The sequence below is a fragment of the Bufo gargarizans genome, chromosome 8, assembly GCF_014858855.1.
Source record: "Bufo gargarizans isolate SCDJY-AF-19 chromosome 8, ASM1485885v1, whole genome shotgun sequence".
NCBI classification, from domain to species: domain Eukaryota; kingdom Metazoa; phylum Chordata; class Amphibia; order Anura; family Bufonidae; genus Bufo; species Bufo gargarizans.
Genome location: NC_058087.1, coordinates 179,057,949 through 179,070,310, shown reverse-complemented (window position 1 = coordinate 179,070,310; position 12,362 = coordinate 179,057,949). Strand labels below are relative to the sequence as shown.

The following is a 12,362-nucleotide window of genomic DNA, read 5'->3' as shown; positions in this document are numbered from 1 at the left end:
TATATTACAATTTTTTTTTTTTGTTATGTATATACATTTATATATCTGGTGTAGTGATTTATAAGACACTGGAGAGGGGGGTGGGGAGGGGCCTTTTAAACTCTTTTGCTTCCTGTCCATAGAGACCTATAAGGACAACATCCCATGTGCTGTCATATTGGACTCCTGGAAAACCAATTACTGGTAAGACTAATTACCGATTTCAGTGCTGGATCCGTTTTTCCCTTTTTTATGACTGGACACAAAACTTGCAGAGGTTTTGTGTCCAGTCACAAAACAGAATGCTGCCAGAACGGAAGACATCCTGATGCATCCTGAACGGATCTTTTTCCATTCAGAATGCATGAGGACAAAACGGAACAGTTATTTTTTTTTCTGGTATTGAGATCTTCTGCCGGATCTCAATACTGGAAAAACACAATGCAAGTGGGAAAGTAGCTTGAGCAATAAAGATCCATAGAAAGATAACTGACTTTATGAATCTGTACGTTGCTTGATCTGCTTCCTGAGGAAAGTGAGGCAGAGCCAGTCAAAGGGGCAAAGTGTTCAGCTGAGCACTGCTGCCCCTTTATTTTAGGAATTGGTGGCACTCTTAGAACCCCCCACCGATCAAAAATACTGTGACATGTTAAAATATTTTAAAAAATAATAAGCGCCCTTTAAATTGTAAATTTTGCCATCAATAGACAGAATCTTTTTGTTTCCCAGGTTCTCTGGTTGACGCCAGTAATGCTTCTAGAAAAGCCACCGAGTCAACGCAAAGCATCGTCACCCCATCAGCAGAAAGGAAGCCGTCCGTAAGCTTTAATTTGGATCCAGAAATCCTCCACTGTGACAAGAAGTCACCTTCATGGTCTGGAAGCGAAAGTAGCTGTCAGGAGCTCAGTGTAGCAAGCAAGACTGAGACTACCGGATTGTCTAATCCAAACCAAGGCAAAAGGAGCCGGCTGAAACTAAATAGAAGGCAAGCCTTCTCAGAGGCCATATCCCCGAGAGTTCAGGTCAATAGTAGTGCGAGTAATCTAGAAGAAAAGCGTAATATTAATGAGGTGGAAACTACAAGGGACTCAGCGCTGTGCCTTACAGCAGATGATACACCGCAGATAAATGAGGCCACTTTCAATTCGGAGAGTACAAGATGTGTGCAAGTGACTCCTGAGTGTGAGAATGACCTTGGTGTGAATGTTCTTGTACAGCAGCATAATAATATGGGGGCCACAAGTTCTCCGGCGTCACCTGTGTTTACAAAGTGCCTTAAGGAGGATATAAAGCTTTCCTCGGAGCATATAGCTTATTTATACCCTGGGGAGAAGGTTACACTAGATACTGGGCAACCTAAAGTAGCCACAGAACATTCTCAGGATCGTAGCAGAAATAACAGGATGCATAGAGGTAAGGAACCAGCACATAGTCACACTAATATACAGCAGAGGCTGACGAGTGAACAGATATCCTCCGTAACAAAGCTTCTTGGGGACACCTCTCAGGATCTGACATTGGATGCCACCTGCAATTTTCCACCAATCCCTTATATTATGGAGACATCATCTACTTCTCCCCCCTGCTCTGAGAACCATTCAGTGCCAACGGCCAAGTACCATGGAGAGCCATCTGGGTTTAAGGAAGAGTGCAGCCCACTCGACTCTTGCACGTTGGTGGAAGGACTTTTATTCCCAGTTGAATATTATGTTAGGACAACTCGCCGGATGACCAGCTGCCAAAGAAAAGTGGACCTTGAGGCAGTAATCAACAGCCACCTGGGCATGGCCAGAAAGGGGGCAAAAAGTGGACCTCGTCGGGCAAGCACCTCCTTAACTCCTTCCCTGCAGGTCAGTGGCGCTTCTTTAAGCATCCCTAGCCACAGCGCTGCAAGATCCAGACGAGTTAGAGGTAGGAAATCATGTCCTGCTTCAGTGTCTTCTGGCCTCGACAACATATCAAAGAAGCTAACATTTGGTTCTAGCACCAGCCCAATAGCAGATGGTTTTCAAGGAGTAAAAGAAACCATTGAGGCGAAAGAACTGTGCATCGAGACTTGTGCAGAAGGTTTGAAGAAATTGGAGGATGTCACCCTGCCATCTGAGGGAAGGAGAAGAACACCGGATGATGGCAACCTTGGGTTACATGCCTTACCTAACAACACAAACATATTACAGAGATGTGTATATAACCTCAGGACCTCAGCGAAGACCAGTGAGCCAAGTATGTAAAAAGCATAAGAGGTGGGGATGTAACAGTGTGGGATGAATTATGTTGTATTGGTCTACATAAAAGCTTGAGTCACTGTGTACATACAGTACAGACCAAAAGTTTGGACACACCTTCTCATTCAAAGAGTTTTCCTTATTTTCATGACTAAGAAACTAAGAATTAACACATGTGGAATTATATACATAACAAAAAAGTGTGAAACAACTGAAAATATGTCATATTCTAGGTTCTTCAAAGTAGCCACCTTTTGCTTTGATTACTGCTTTACACACTCTTGGCATTCTCTTGATGAGCTTCAAGAGGTAGTCACCTGAAATGGTCTTCCAACAGTCTTGAAGGAGTTCCCAGAGATGCTTAGCGCTTGTTGGCCCTTTTGCCTTCACTCTGCGGTCCAGCTCACCCCAAACCATCTCGATTGGGTTCAGGTCCGGTGACTGTGGAGGCCAGGTCATCTGGCGCAGCACCCCATCACTCTCCTTCATGGTCAAATAGCCCTTACACAGCCTGGAGGTGTGTTTGGGGTCATTGTCCTGTTGAAAAATAAATGATGGTCCAACTAAACGCAAACCGGATGGAATAGCATGCCGCTGCAAGATGCTGTGGTAGCCATGCTGATTCAGTATGCCTTCAATTTTGAATAAATCCCCAACAGTGTCACCAGCAAAGCACCCCCACACCATCACACCTCCTCCTCCATACTTCACGGTGGGAACCAGGCATGTAGAGTCCATCCGTTCACCTTTTCTGCGTCGCACAAAGACACGGTGGTTGGAACCAAAGATCTCATATTTGGACTCATCAGACCAAAGCACAGATTTCCACTGGTCTAATGTCCATTCCTTGTGTTCTTTAGCCCAAACAAGTCTCTTCTGCTTGTTGCCTGTCCTTTAGCAGTGGTTTCCTAGCAGATATTCTACCATGAAGGCCTGATTCACACAGTCTCCTCTTAGCAGTTGTTCTAGAGATGTGTCTGCTGCTAGAACTCTGTGTGGCATTGACCTGGTCTCTAATCTGAGCTGCTGTTAACCTGCGATTTCTGAGGCTGATGACTCGGATGAACTTATCCTCCGCAGCAGAGGTGACTCTTGGTCTTCCTTTCCTGGGGCGGTCCACATGTGAGCCAGTTTCTTTGTAGTGCTTGATGGTTTTTGTGACTGCACTTGGGGACACTTTCAAAGTTTTCCCAATTTTTCGGACTGACTGACCTTCATTTCTTAAAGTAATGATGGCCACTCGTTTTTCTTTACTTAGCTGCCTTTTTATTGCCATAATACAGATTCTAACAGTCTATTCAGTAGGACTATCAGTTGTGTATCCACCTGACTTCTCCACAACACAACTGATGGTCCCAACCCCATTTATAAGGCAAGAAATCCCACTTATTAAACCTGACAGGGCACACCTGTGAAGTGAAGACCATTTCAGGTGACTACCTCTTGAAGCTCATCAAGAGAATGCCAAGAGTGTGCAAAGCAGTAATCAAAGCAAAAGGTGGCTACTTTGAAGAACCTAGAATATGACATATTTTCAGTTGTTTCACACTTTTTTGTTATGTATATAATTCCAAATGTGTTAATTTATAGTTTTTATGCCTTCAGTGTGAATCTACAATTTTCATAGTCATGAAAATAAAGAAAACTCTTTGAATGAGAAGGTGTGTCCAAACTTTTGGTCTGTACTGTACATTACATTACTTATCTTGTACTGATCCTGAGTTACATCCTGTATTATACTCCAGAGCTGCACTCACTATTCTGCTGGTGCAGTCACTTGTACATACATTACATTACTTATCCTGTATTGAGCCTGCATTAAATCCTGTATTATACTCCAGAGCTGCACTCACTATTCTGCTGGTGGAGTCACTGTGTACATACATTACATTACTTATCCTGTACTGATACCCAGTTATATCCTTTATTATACTCCAGACTCCAGAGCTGCACTCACTATTCTGCTGGTGCAGTCACTGTGTACATACATTACATTAATTATCCTGTACTGATCCTGAGTTACATCCTGTATTATACTCCAGAGCTGCACTCACTATTCTGCTGGTGCAGTCACTGTGTACATACATTACATTACTTATCCTGTACTGATACCCAGTTATATCCTTTATTATACTCCAGACTCCAGAGCTGCACTCACTATTCTGCTGGTGCAGTCACTGTGTACATACATTACATTAATTATCCTGTACTGATCCTGAGTTACATCCGGTATTATACTCCAGAGCTGCACTCACTATTCTGCTGGTGCAGTCACTGTGTACATACATTACATTACTTATCCTGTACTGATCCTGAGTTACATCCTGTATTATACTCCAGAGCTGCACTCACTGTTCTGTCTTGCTTACGGTTTCCATTAAATAACAGCAGAATAATGATTGCCTCTTTGATGTATAATACAGAACATTCAGAAAATCTTCAGACCCTTTCACTTTTTTCACATTTTGTTATGTTGCTCCTTATACAAAAAAAAGTCTGTTCTGTTCCCAATCCCCATAAAGAGAAAGTGAGAACAAAAGGTTAGAAATATTTGATTATTTATTGAAAAGGATAAACTAAAATCTCGCACTGACATAAGAATTCAGACCCTTTATTCAAGCCTAAGTTGAAGCACCTTTGGCAGTGATTCCAGTCTACTTGGGAATGACCCCACAAGGTTTACCCCTGGATTTGGGGATTTCCTGCCATTCTTCTCTGCAGATCCTCTTGAGCTCTGTCAGGTTGGATGGGGGCCGTTGGTGGACAGCTATTTTCAGGTCTCTCCAGAGATGTTCAACTGAGTTCAGGGCCCTGGCTGGGCCACTTAAAGGGGTTATCCAAAGTGTAACACACGCCCCCCAATGCCCGGGCCCCTCGTAAAGATTATGCTTACCCCGCTCCCCGACACCCATGTTGCTCCTGATCCGCGCACGGCCACCGCGTGCAGAGGATTGTATGGAGGCACAGATGGGGAGATGCCGCAGCGGCCATGCAGGGATCAATCTTGGTTTCATTAGACCAGAGAATCTTGTTTCTCACAGTCCTTTAGGTGCTTTTTTGCATATTCCATGTGTCTCTTACTGAGGAGATTCTTTTTTCTGGCCACTCTGCTATGAAGCCCAGATTGGTGAAGGCATCGGTGATGGTCGACCTTCTAGAAGCTTCTCCCATCTGCACACAGGATCTTTGGAGCTCAGCCAGAGTGACCATTGGGTTCTCAGTCACCTCTCTTACCAAGACCCTTCTCCCCTGATTACTTAGTTTGGTGGGACCAGCTCTAGGAAGAGTCCTGATTGTTCCAAACTTCTTCCATGTAAGAATTTTGGAGGCCACTGTGCTCCTGGGAACTTTCAGTGCATCAGAAATGAATTTCTCCCCTCCTGCAGATCCGTGCCTCCACACACTCCTGTCTCTGAGCTCTACAGGCAGTTCTTTCCTCCTCACGGCTTGGTGTTTGCTCTGATATGCATTGTCAGCTGTAAGACCTTATACAGACAGGGCTGCATCTTTCCAAATCATGTCCAGTCATCTCAATTTACCTCAAGTGATTCCAATCAAGGTGCAGAAACATCTCAAAGATGATCAAGAGAAATGGAAGGCCCCAGAGCTAAATGTCAAAGGCTCTGAATACTTATCAGCTGGAGAAATGTGCTTAAATTTCTAAAATTCCGTTTTCACTTTCTCATTATGGGATAGTGAGGGCAGATTGATGCGAAAACCTGATTTATTTTTTTTGGTTGATTTTAACACAAGACTGCAACATAACAAAAAGTGAAAGGGTCTGAACAAACTGTACAGGCCGTAACTCGGGATCTGTAATTGGATAATTGTCTACATTATTGTGGATGATTAGTCTGGGTAGAATTGATGTGCTAGCCTTTTCCGGTAATGGCCTTTCTCTTCTTTTTCTGAAGGCTCGCCCTTTTTTCTGTTCAGCAGCGGACTAAATCTGAAACATCTCATGGGCCATGTAGACATCACCGACTTCCATTTGCCCGATGAAGACTTCGGAGTCCTCAAACTGGAAAAGCTGAAATCTGCAAGCCAACTGGATCCGAGGTCGACCAACGAAAAGGAGAGGTACAGGGGGGCCTATAGCATTGACGGCTCAACAAGGCCAGTCGGTGACTATTCGGCACTGCTACATGGAGCAGTGGGGGGCTGCACTGATGCGTCTCAGAGAAACTCAAAACTGACACTCGAGGGCTGCCCGAATGACAACCAATCTCAACGAGATGGGACGACATCTTATATTTTCCTTACTAGGGCGACACCGGAGGTATTTCATCTCTCGCCCTCAAAAGAGAAGACTTGTGCCCCTGGTTGTCCAGTCAGCTGTCCCCTTCAGCAAGCCCCCCTAGGTTCTTATTCTAATGTGGACGTATCCAAGCATTTCTCAGACCCCGAGCTCGGCACTCCTGCGCCTAATGCAAATTGTGTGGAAACATCAAGCACAAATATGGAGTCTGCCATAGCAGGACCCTCTGAGCCACCACCCAGCGTCCTGTCTCCTACAAAAGAAGTGGCTTGTAGTGTCCTCCTGTCAACCTCAATGTGTTCTGTCCCTGTAGATACTCATGGGGAGTGTAGGCTCTCGGGGTGCACACCCGGCTTCCCTATGTTAGGGCCAACGCCCGCCGTCTTCTCATCCCCGCAGTGCAGCACTATTCCTGCACCTTGTGAGGATCGCACGCCCACAAGAACAGTAGAATTCCCTCCAGAGGAGGATTTGGTCACACAAGATGATGTAGAGACTGATCCGTACAGTGAATTATTAATACCTCCATCAGGGGATCACGTGTGTATAGAGAAGAAAGCTTGTAGTCACCCAGGACATGAGGTAAGTGATTGCCCATCAGTTGTCTCCCTGCCTGTGTACCCTTACCATCGTAGCCGCATGCTACGAGCCGCTCCGTCTGTTGGGCTCTATTGACGCAATTTATTATTTCCAGACCAATGAATCTGATCAACATAACATGGAAGGGATGTTGGAAGGTGATCATATCCACCTTGTCTCTGAAATTAAGGTCAGTGCTGGTCCAGATATTGAGCATGGCTGGTGTGGTACGATCTATTGATCTGTCTGTCTCCATACACATAAGACAGGAACCCCCCCATAGACTCTGCTCAGCCAAGCGTGCATATGTTCTGAATTGGGAGAGTGAAGTAAAGGGTGTATTAGTCTGCCAGATCATCGCTAACGAGCGTTTGTATGCAGTGTAATACTGCTACTCTTTTACTCGTTCAGTCTTTCAACAGGTTTAAAAATCATCGCTTGCCAGCGGCAGATCATGGTGTCTAATCATGGTCTGTTGCCGGCAAACAATGATGGGGACGAGCGATGGCATTAGTGAGCGCTCCTCCCCATACAGAGGAGGAGATCGATGCATCTCATATCTAGCTAGCTATCTCTCTATTTAAAGGGGTTGTCCAGGCTTTTTCTATTAATGACCTAGCCTCAGAATAGGTCATCAATATCAGATCGGCGGGGGTCCGATACCCGGCACCCCCACCAATCAGCTGTATGAGGAGATGGCGAGCGCAGTGCGCACGTACTGTGCCTTTTGTCTCTTCCTGTCCGCGGCTGCTGCGGTCTCATTGACATACAGCTGTCGGACCCCCGCCGATCTGACATTGATGACCTATCCTGAGCAGTGATGGCCAGTTCGCAGTGTTCGCCAGCAAACACATGCGGGCTGCCATCTTTAGTAAGGTAGACTCACCCATCCGGCGATGCACAGGTAAGCCCTTACCTGTGCCGGGAGCCGGTCTGAAATCAAACGCAGTCACAGGGAGCAGGCAGTTCCGAGAATAGCCGCCGGGGGCCTTCATCGGGCTGTTCTCGGAACTGCCTGCTCCCGGTGATTGCGTTTGATTTCAGACCGGCTCCCGGCACAGGTAAGGGCTTACCTGTGCATCGCCGGACGGGTGAGTCTACCTTACTAAAGATGGCAGCCCGCATGTGTTCGCTGGCGAACACTGCGAACTGACCATCACTGATCCTGAGGATAGGTCATCAATAGAAAAAGCCTGGACCACCCCTTTTTATATCTATCTATCTCATATCTCTCTATTTTATATCTATCTCTCTCATATCTATCTATCTATCTAAAAGTCAAAGCGCCTGCACTGCAAACAATAGTAGAACAAAGTAGAAAAAAAGGGGGTGCCAGCGGCTGTGGCGGTGATCCTCCCGTCAGACCATAAATAAAAAAGGAAGTTCTGCGGCTGTTCCCAAAAATAGATACGTGATTATTTCACCAGATGCATCGGGTGAAATAAACACATATCTATTTTTGGGAAGTGCCGTGGAATTTCCTTTTTCTTTTATCTATCTATCTATTATCCATCTCCTCTCTGTTTGCAGGATACCTGCGGTGGTGGATGTCCTGTAGATCTGTGCTCTGTTTGGTGGGAATTCTCTGGCTGTGTAGATCTCTGTATTGTATCAGCCAATGAGTTCTCTGTCTGTCTTTGGAGACCACAAGAAGTTTTCATATGGAAATGCGTCCACACCTGGAGTTTCTCAGAGGTGAGCGGTGACAGTAGTAACCTGCCTGCGTGTACTGCCTGTACGTATGCTCTGCAGCTGCCGCTCATATACTGTGTTCTGATTGTAGATGCCGGTTATCCAGATTCTTCCGTTGTTTCAAGAGAAGAACATGGTGTGCATCGCTTTGGGAAATCTAGACATTATGGAGATCTGGTAAGAAGAGGAGCATTGAATAAATGAACGAGGGACATGTTCTGATGACTGCAGCACTAATAGCAGTTTGTATAGAGAGCAGGATGGCCACCTGCTGGTGTTAGACCCAAAGAGCCAGTAAACCAGAACCGTACAGTCAGGCTGCTATTACCTCGTATGAATTTAATAACTTGAATACAGCTGTGCTGGATTGGCAGGAAACTGCAGCTCCATTCAAGTGAATAGGGTCGGCCACAGTTGCTTGCAAAGCTCATGCCGGGGAGAGCCATAAAACAGGGACCCCTTTAATCTCAGGATTGGTGGGGGTCCCAGATGTCAGACCTTCTACCGCTCAAAAAGTGTTGACATATCTTAGCAATATACCTTCACCTTATATCCGCATAGTAGTGCAGTTCTTTTTCCTTGGGGGGGGGGGTATACGGTTCTTTTGGTCATGTTGTTTATTTCACACAGGGTGCTGTCTTCACATCCAGAGCTTCAGACCTGGGAAAAGCAGTTGGTCAAGCGTGGGCACACAAAGACTGCCCAGGGTCTGTCCCGGCACCGTGTGGTCAGCAGCAGCGGAGGAGGAGGCAGTCAGGCGGTGGAGCTCTGGCAGCTATCAGAAAGCGGAAGGTATAGGGGTTACATAAGATTGGCGTCATTTACTTACATTTCACAGTGTGACTGGATGATTTGTAATTCTAGCCTGTAAGGGTAACACCCAGGTCTTTAGATTTGGGCCATCACAGACACAAAGGAAAGATCCCTTTTATTTAGGGATCATAGCAGAATCCTACCATCCGGCCCTTCCATTGTTTAGCCTGGCAGTGAATGCAGAATCTGTAAAATCTTTTAACAGGGAACAGTTACGTGAAGGATAACTGACAGAGAAAGGTCAGATTGTCTTGGATTGAGGGAATTTGACAGCACATTATAAATCTTTTTGTAGTGTGGCTGGTTCTCACGCTCTGGTGGCCCCTAACGACAGCATCGTGGCTTTCTCGGAAGTGGATGGCGAGAGGGACGCTCTGGTTGGATCTACCGTGGACAACAATCTAGTTCTCTGGTGAGGCATTCCCACTGAATAATAAAAATATAGTACATTTCCACTCATCCGGCACTAGTTGGTGCAGAACGTCTGTTAATCTGGCAGTTAGGATGCAGTTTTGGTTGGCAGGACAGGATGTGCGGGTCCAGATCGTATGGCTGGAGATAAGGAGCACCATAGCATATCATAGGGAAAGAACCAAAGGATATATGTCATCATAGCTATATATTATACATTCATAATAACAAAGGTACGATGCTTCTCATCGCCAGTTACCTGACCCATCCCACTGCCGGAGACCCATCAGAATTTCTCATAATCCAGCAGGACAGTCGTGCAAGATTCAAGTTGTATTATTGGTTGTCTATGGACTTCCTATAATCTGAGGTTGCGTTCTTGCTCCCCCTGCACTTTCGCTTCTACATAGAGATCCGTCTACCGTCTGGTGCCAGATTATGGGAAATTAGCTGTATTGAATCCTAGGCGTACACAAGACCTGCCCCGTGTGTTTACAGCAATGGTTTTATTATGCAGGAATTCAGTGACCGGACATCTCTTGAGTACGTTTTACATCGGGAATCTTTGCTCTGACCTCACATGTATAAGTGCAGCATCGGACTCGGTGAGAACTCTCTCTTTTTTTTTTAAATTTTTATTGTTTGTAACATTATTTATTAAAGGGGTTGTCCCATCTTGCTGTTTACTCGGTGAGATGGGGCTAATCTCTGGCCCTAGGACTCTGAAGTCACAGAAGCCGCAAAGCTTGTTCAGCTCTGCTGTTTGCGTAGCTTCCATTCACTGCAACAGGAGTTAACAGAAACAGAGGACCACCAGCACACATGGCTGCTTCCGTAAGCCTGGCGTCCTAGGGCCGGCGCTTCATCCTTTCTCGACGTAGAAAATCTCTTTAACTTTCTAGATTTTTTTTTCAAGATGCAAAAAGAAAACATAAAGGGGTTATCCCGGAAATTATATTGATGACCGATCCTCAGGATCAGCTTTTAGGACGCCATACATTAGTCACGCGACCTAGTTGAAGCTCAGCCCCATTGAAGTGAAAGGGGCTGAGCTGCAATACCAAGCACAGCCACTATACAATGTACGGCGCTGTGACTGCTGAGCTGTTGGGAACCTGCCGCACTCACTAGAGTTCTGGTGAGTGCATCAGCTCCCTGGAACTGCTGATCTGCGGAGGGTGCCGGGACTCGGACCCCAGCGGATCTGATAATGATGACCTATCCTGAGGATAGGTCATCATTATAATTTCCTGGATAACCCCTTTAAGGAGCTACCCTGCATACCTAAATCAGTTAACAAATTTAACAATATGATTAGGTCCCCAGTGAGGTTTTGTGATAGTCAAAGTTACCAGTGATTTACCGCAACCTGGTGCACTGCCTAAGGCTAGGTCTACACGACGACATTTGTCGCACCAATGTCGTGCGACAATTTTTATAATGATAGTCTATGGTGTCGCACTGCGACATGCTGCGACTGTCCCAAAATATAAATTGAAGGTGGATTTTTCTGCGACTGTCGCAGTCGCAGCATGTCTCATTGCGACACCATAGACTACCATTATAAAAATTGTTGCACGACATTGGTGCGACAAATTGTCGCAGTGTAGTCGCGGGACATGTCGTCGTGTAGACCTAACCTATATGATATGCTAGGACTGTACAAGTAAAAATGTTACTTGAGTAATGGCGCCACCTACAGGCTAACGCACAAGATAATCTGGTAACACTACTGAAATGTGCACTGCACTACATCACTGTTCTTCAGCCCTCCTTTAGCTGTCAGGGCATGCTGGGAGTTGTAGTTTTGCCACAGGTTGGTTATCACGGAGCTACACTATGGACCTTACTGTTTAGGAGGTGCATGGAATTATAGGAAGTACAAAAATTGTTTGTTTCTTTTTTATTCTTTTTCCATAGGGTTTGTTGTTTTTAGTCGTTGGCAGCCTGTTCAGCAAATCCTGTGAGGTCACTGGTAGCTGTATATTCAAGCTGATCGCCACCAACCCCCAGGGGGGAGCGAGTGCTTTTATTATGGCCTACAAGCTACCAGAGGGACTCAGTAGCAGGTAAGAAGACTTTTTGTCGCACTGCATAAGATAAACCAATCCTTTTGTATTAAAGGGGTTTGTCTGTTTTGGAAAATCCCTTCGTATTAGAAGGGTTTCGTGGCCACCAGCTGATCTCGGGGAGTCCTATCGCTGGGTCCCTCAGCAATCAGCTGTAACCTGCAGGGGAACCTGGCAGCAAGAGTCCGATTCCCCTGCAGCACCACCAGAAGGGAAATTAAGCATTGCACAGCTCCCATCAGTGGGTTGTCTCTGTTATACATGGAAGGTACGTGTCCTCCAAAGAGCGGTGCTCCTTGTAGCTGCTCTTAGATGAGGGTCCTTTTCGAGGAGCCC

The 12,362-nt window shown here is 45.8% G+C and overlaps 1 protein-coding gene across 7 annotated transcripts in view; it reads left to right on the top strand.

Moving 5' to 3' along the window:
- LOC122944737 (partner and localizer of BRCA2-like) overlaps nucleotides 1–12,362 on the top strand; it is a 40,342-nt gene that overhangs the window by 15,857 nt on the left and 12,123 nt on the right. For all 7 annotated transcript variants that reach the window (XR_006391051.1, XR_006391049.1, XR_006391050.1 and 4 more), the window contains exons 5-13: nucleotides 709–2,202; nucleotides 6,119–7,044; nucleotides 7,157–7,231; nucleotides 8,572–8,736; nucleotides 8,825–8,910; nucleotides 9,364–9,525; nucleotides 9,842–9,958; nucleotides 10,475–10,562; nucleotides 11,878–12,026. Coding sequence is in view for 4 of the 7 variants with exons in the window: in XM_044303316.1 (XP_044159251.1) it covers nucleotides 709–2,202; nucleotides 6,119–7,044; nucleotides 7,157–7,231; nucleotides 8,572–8,736; nucleotides 8,825–8,910; nucleotides 9,364–9,525; nucleotides 9,842–9,958; nucleotides 10,475–10,562; nucleotides 11,878–12,026 (3,262 nt within the window). In the remaining 3 variants the exon portion in view is untranslated. The remainder of the gene's footprint in view (nucleotides 1–708; nucleotides 2,203–6,118; nucleotides 7,045–7,156; nucleotides 7,232–8,571; nucleotides 8,737–8,824; nucleotides 8,911–9,363; nucleotides 9,526–9,841; nucleotides 9,959–10,474; nucleotides 10,563–11,877; nucleotides 12,027–12,362) is intronic.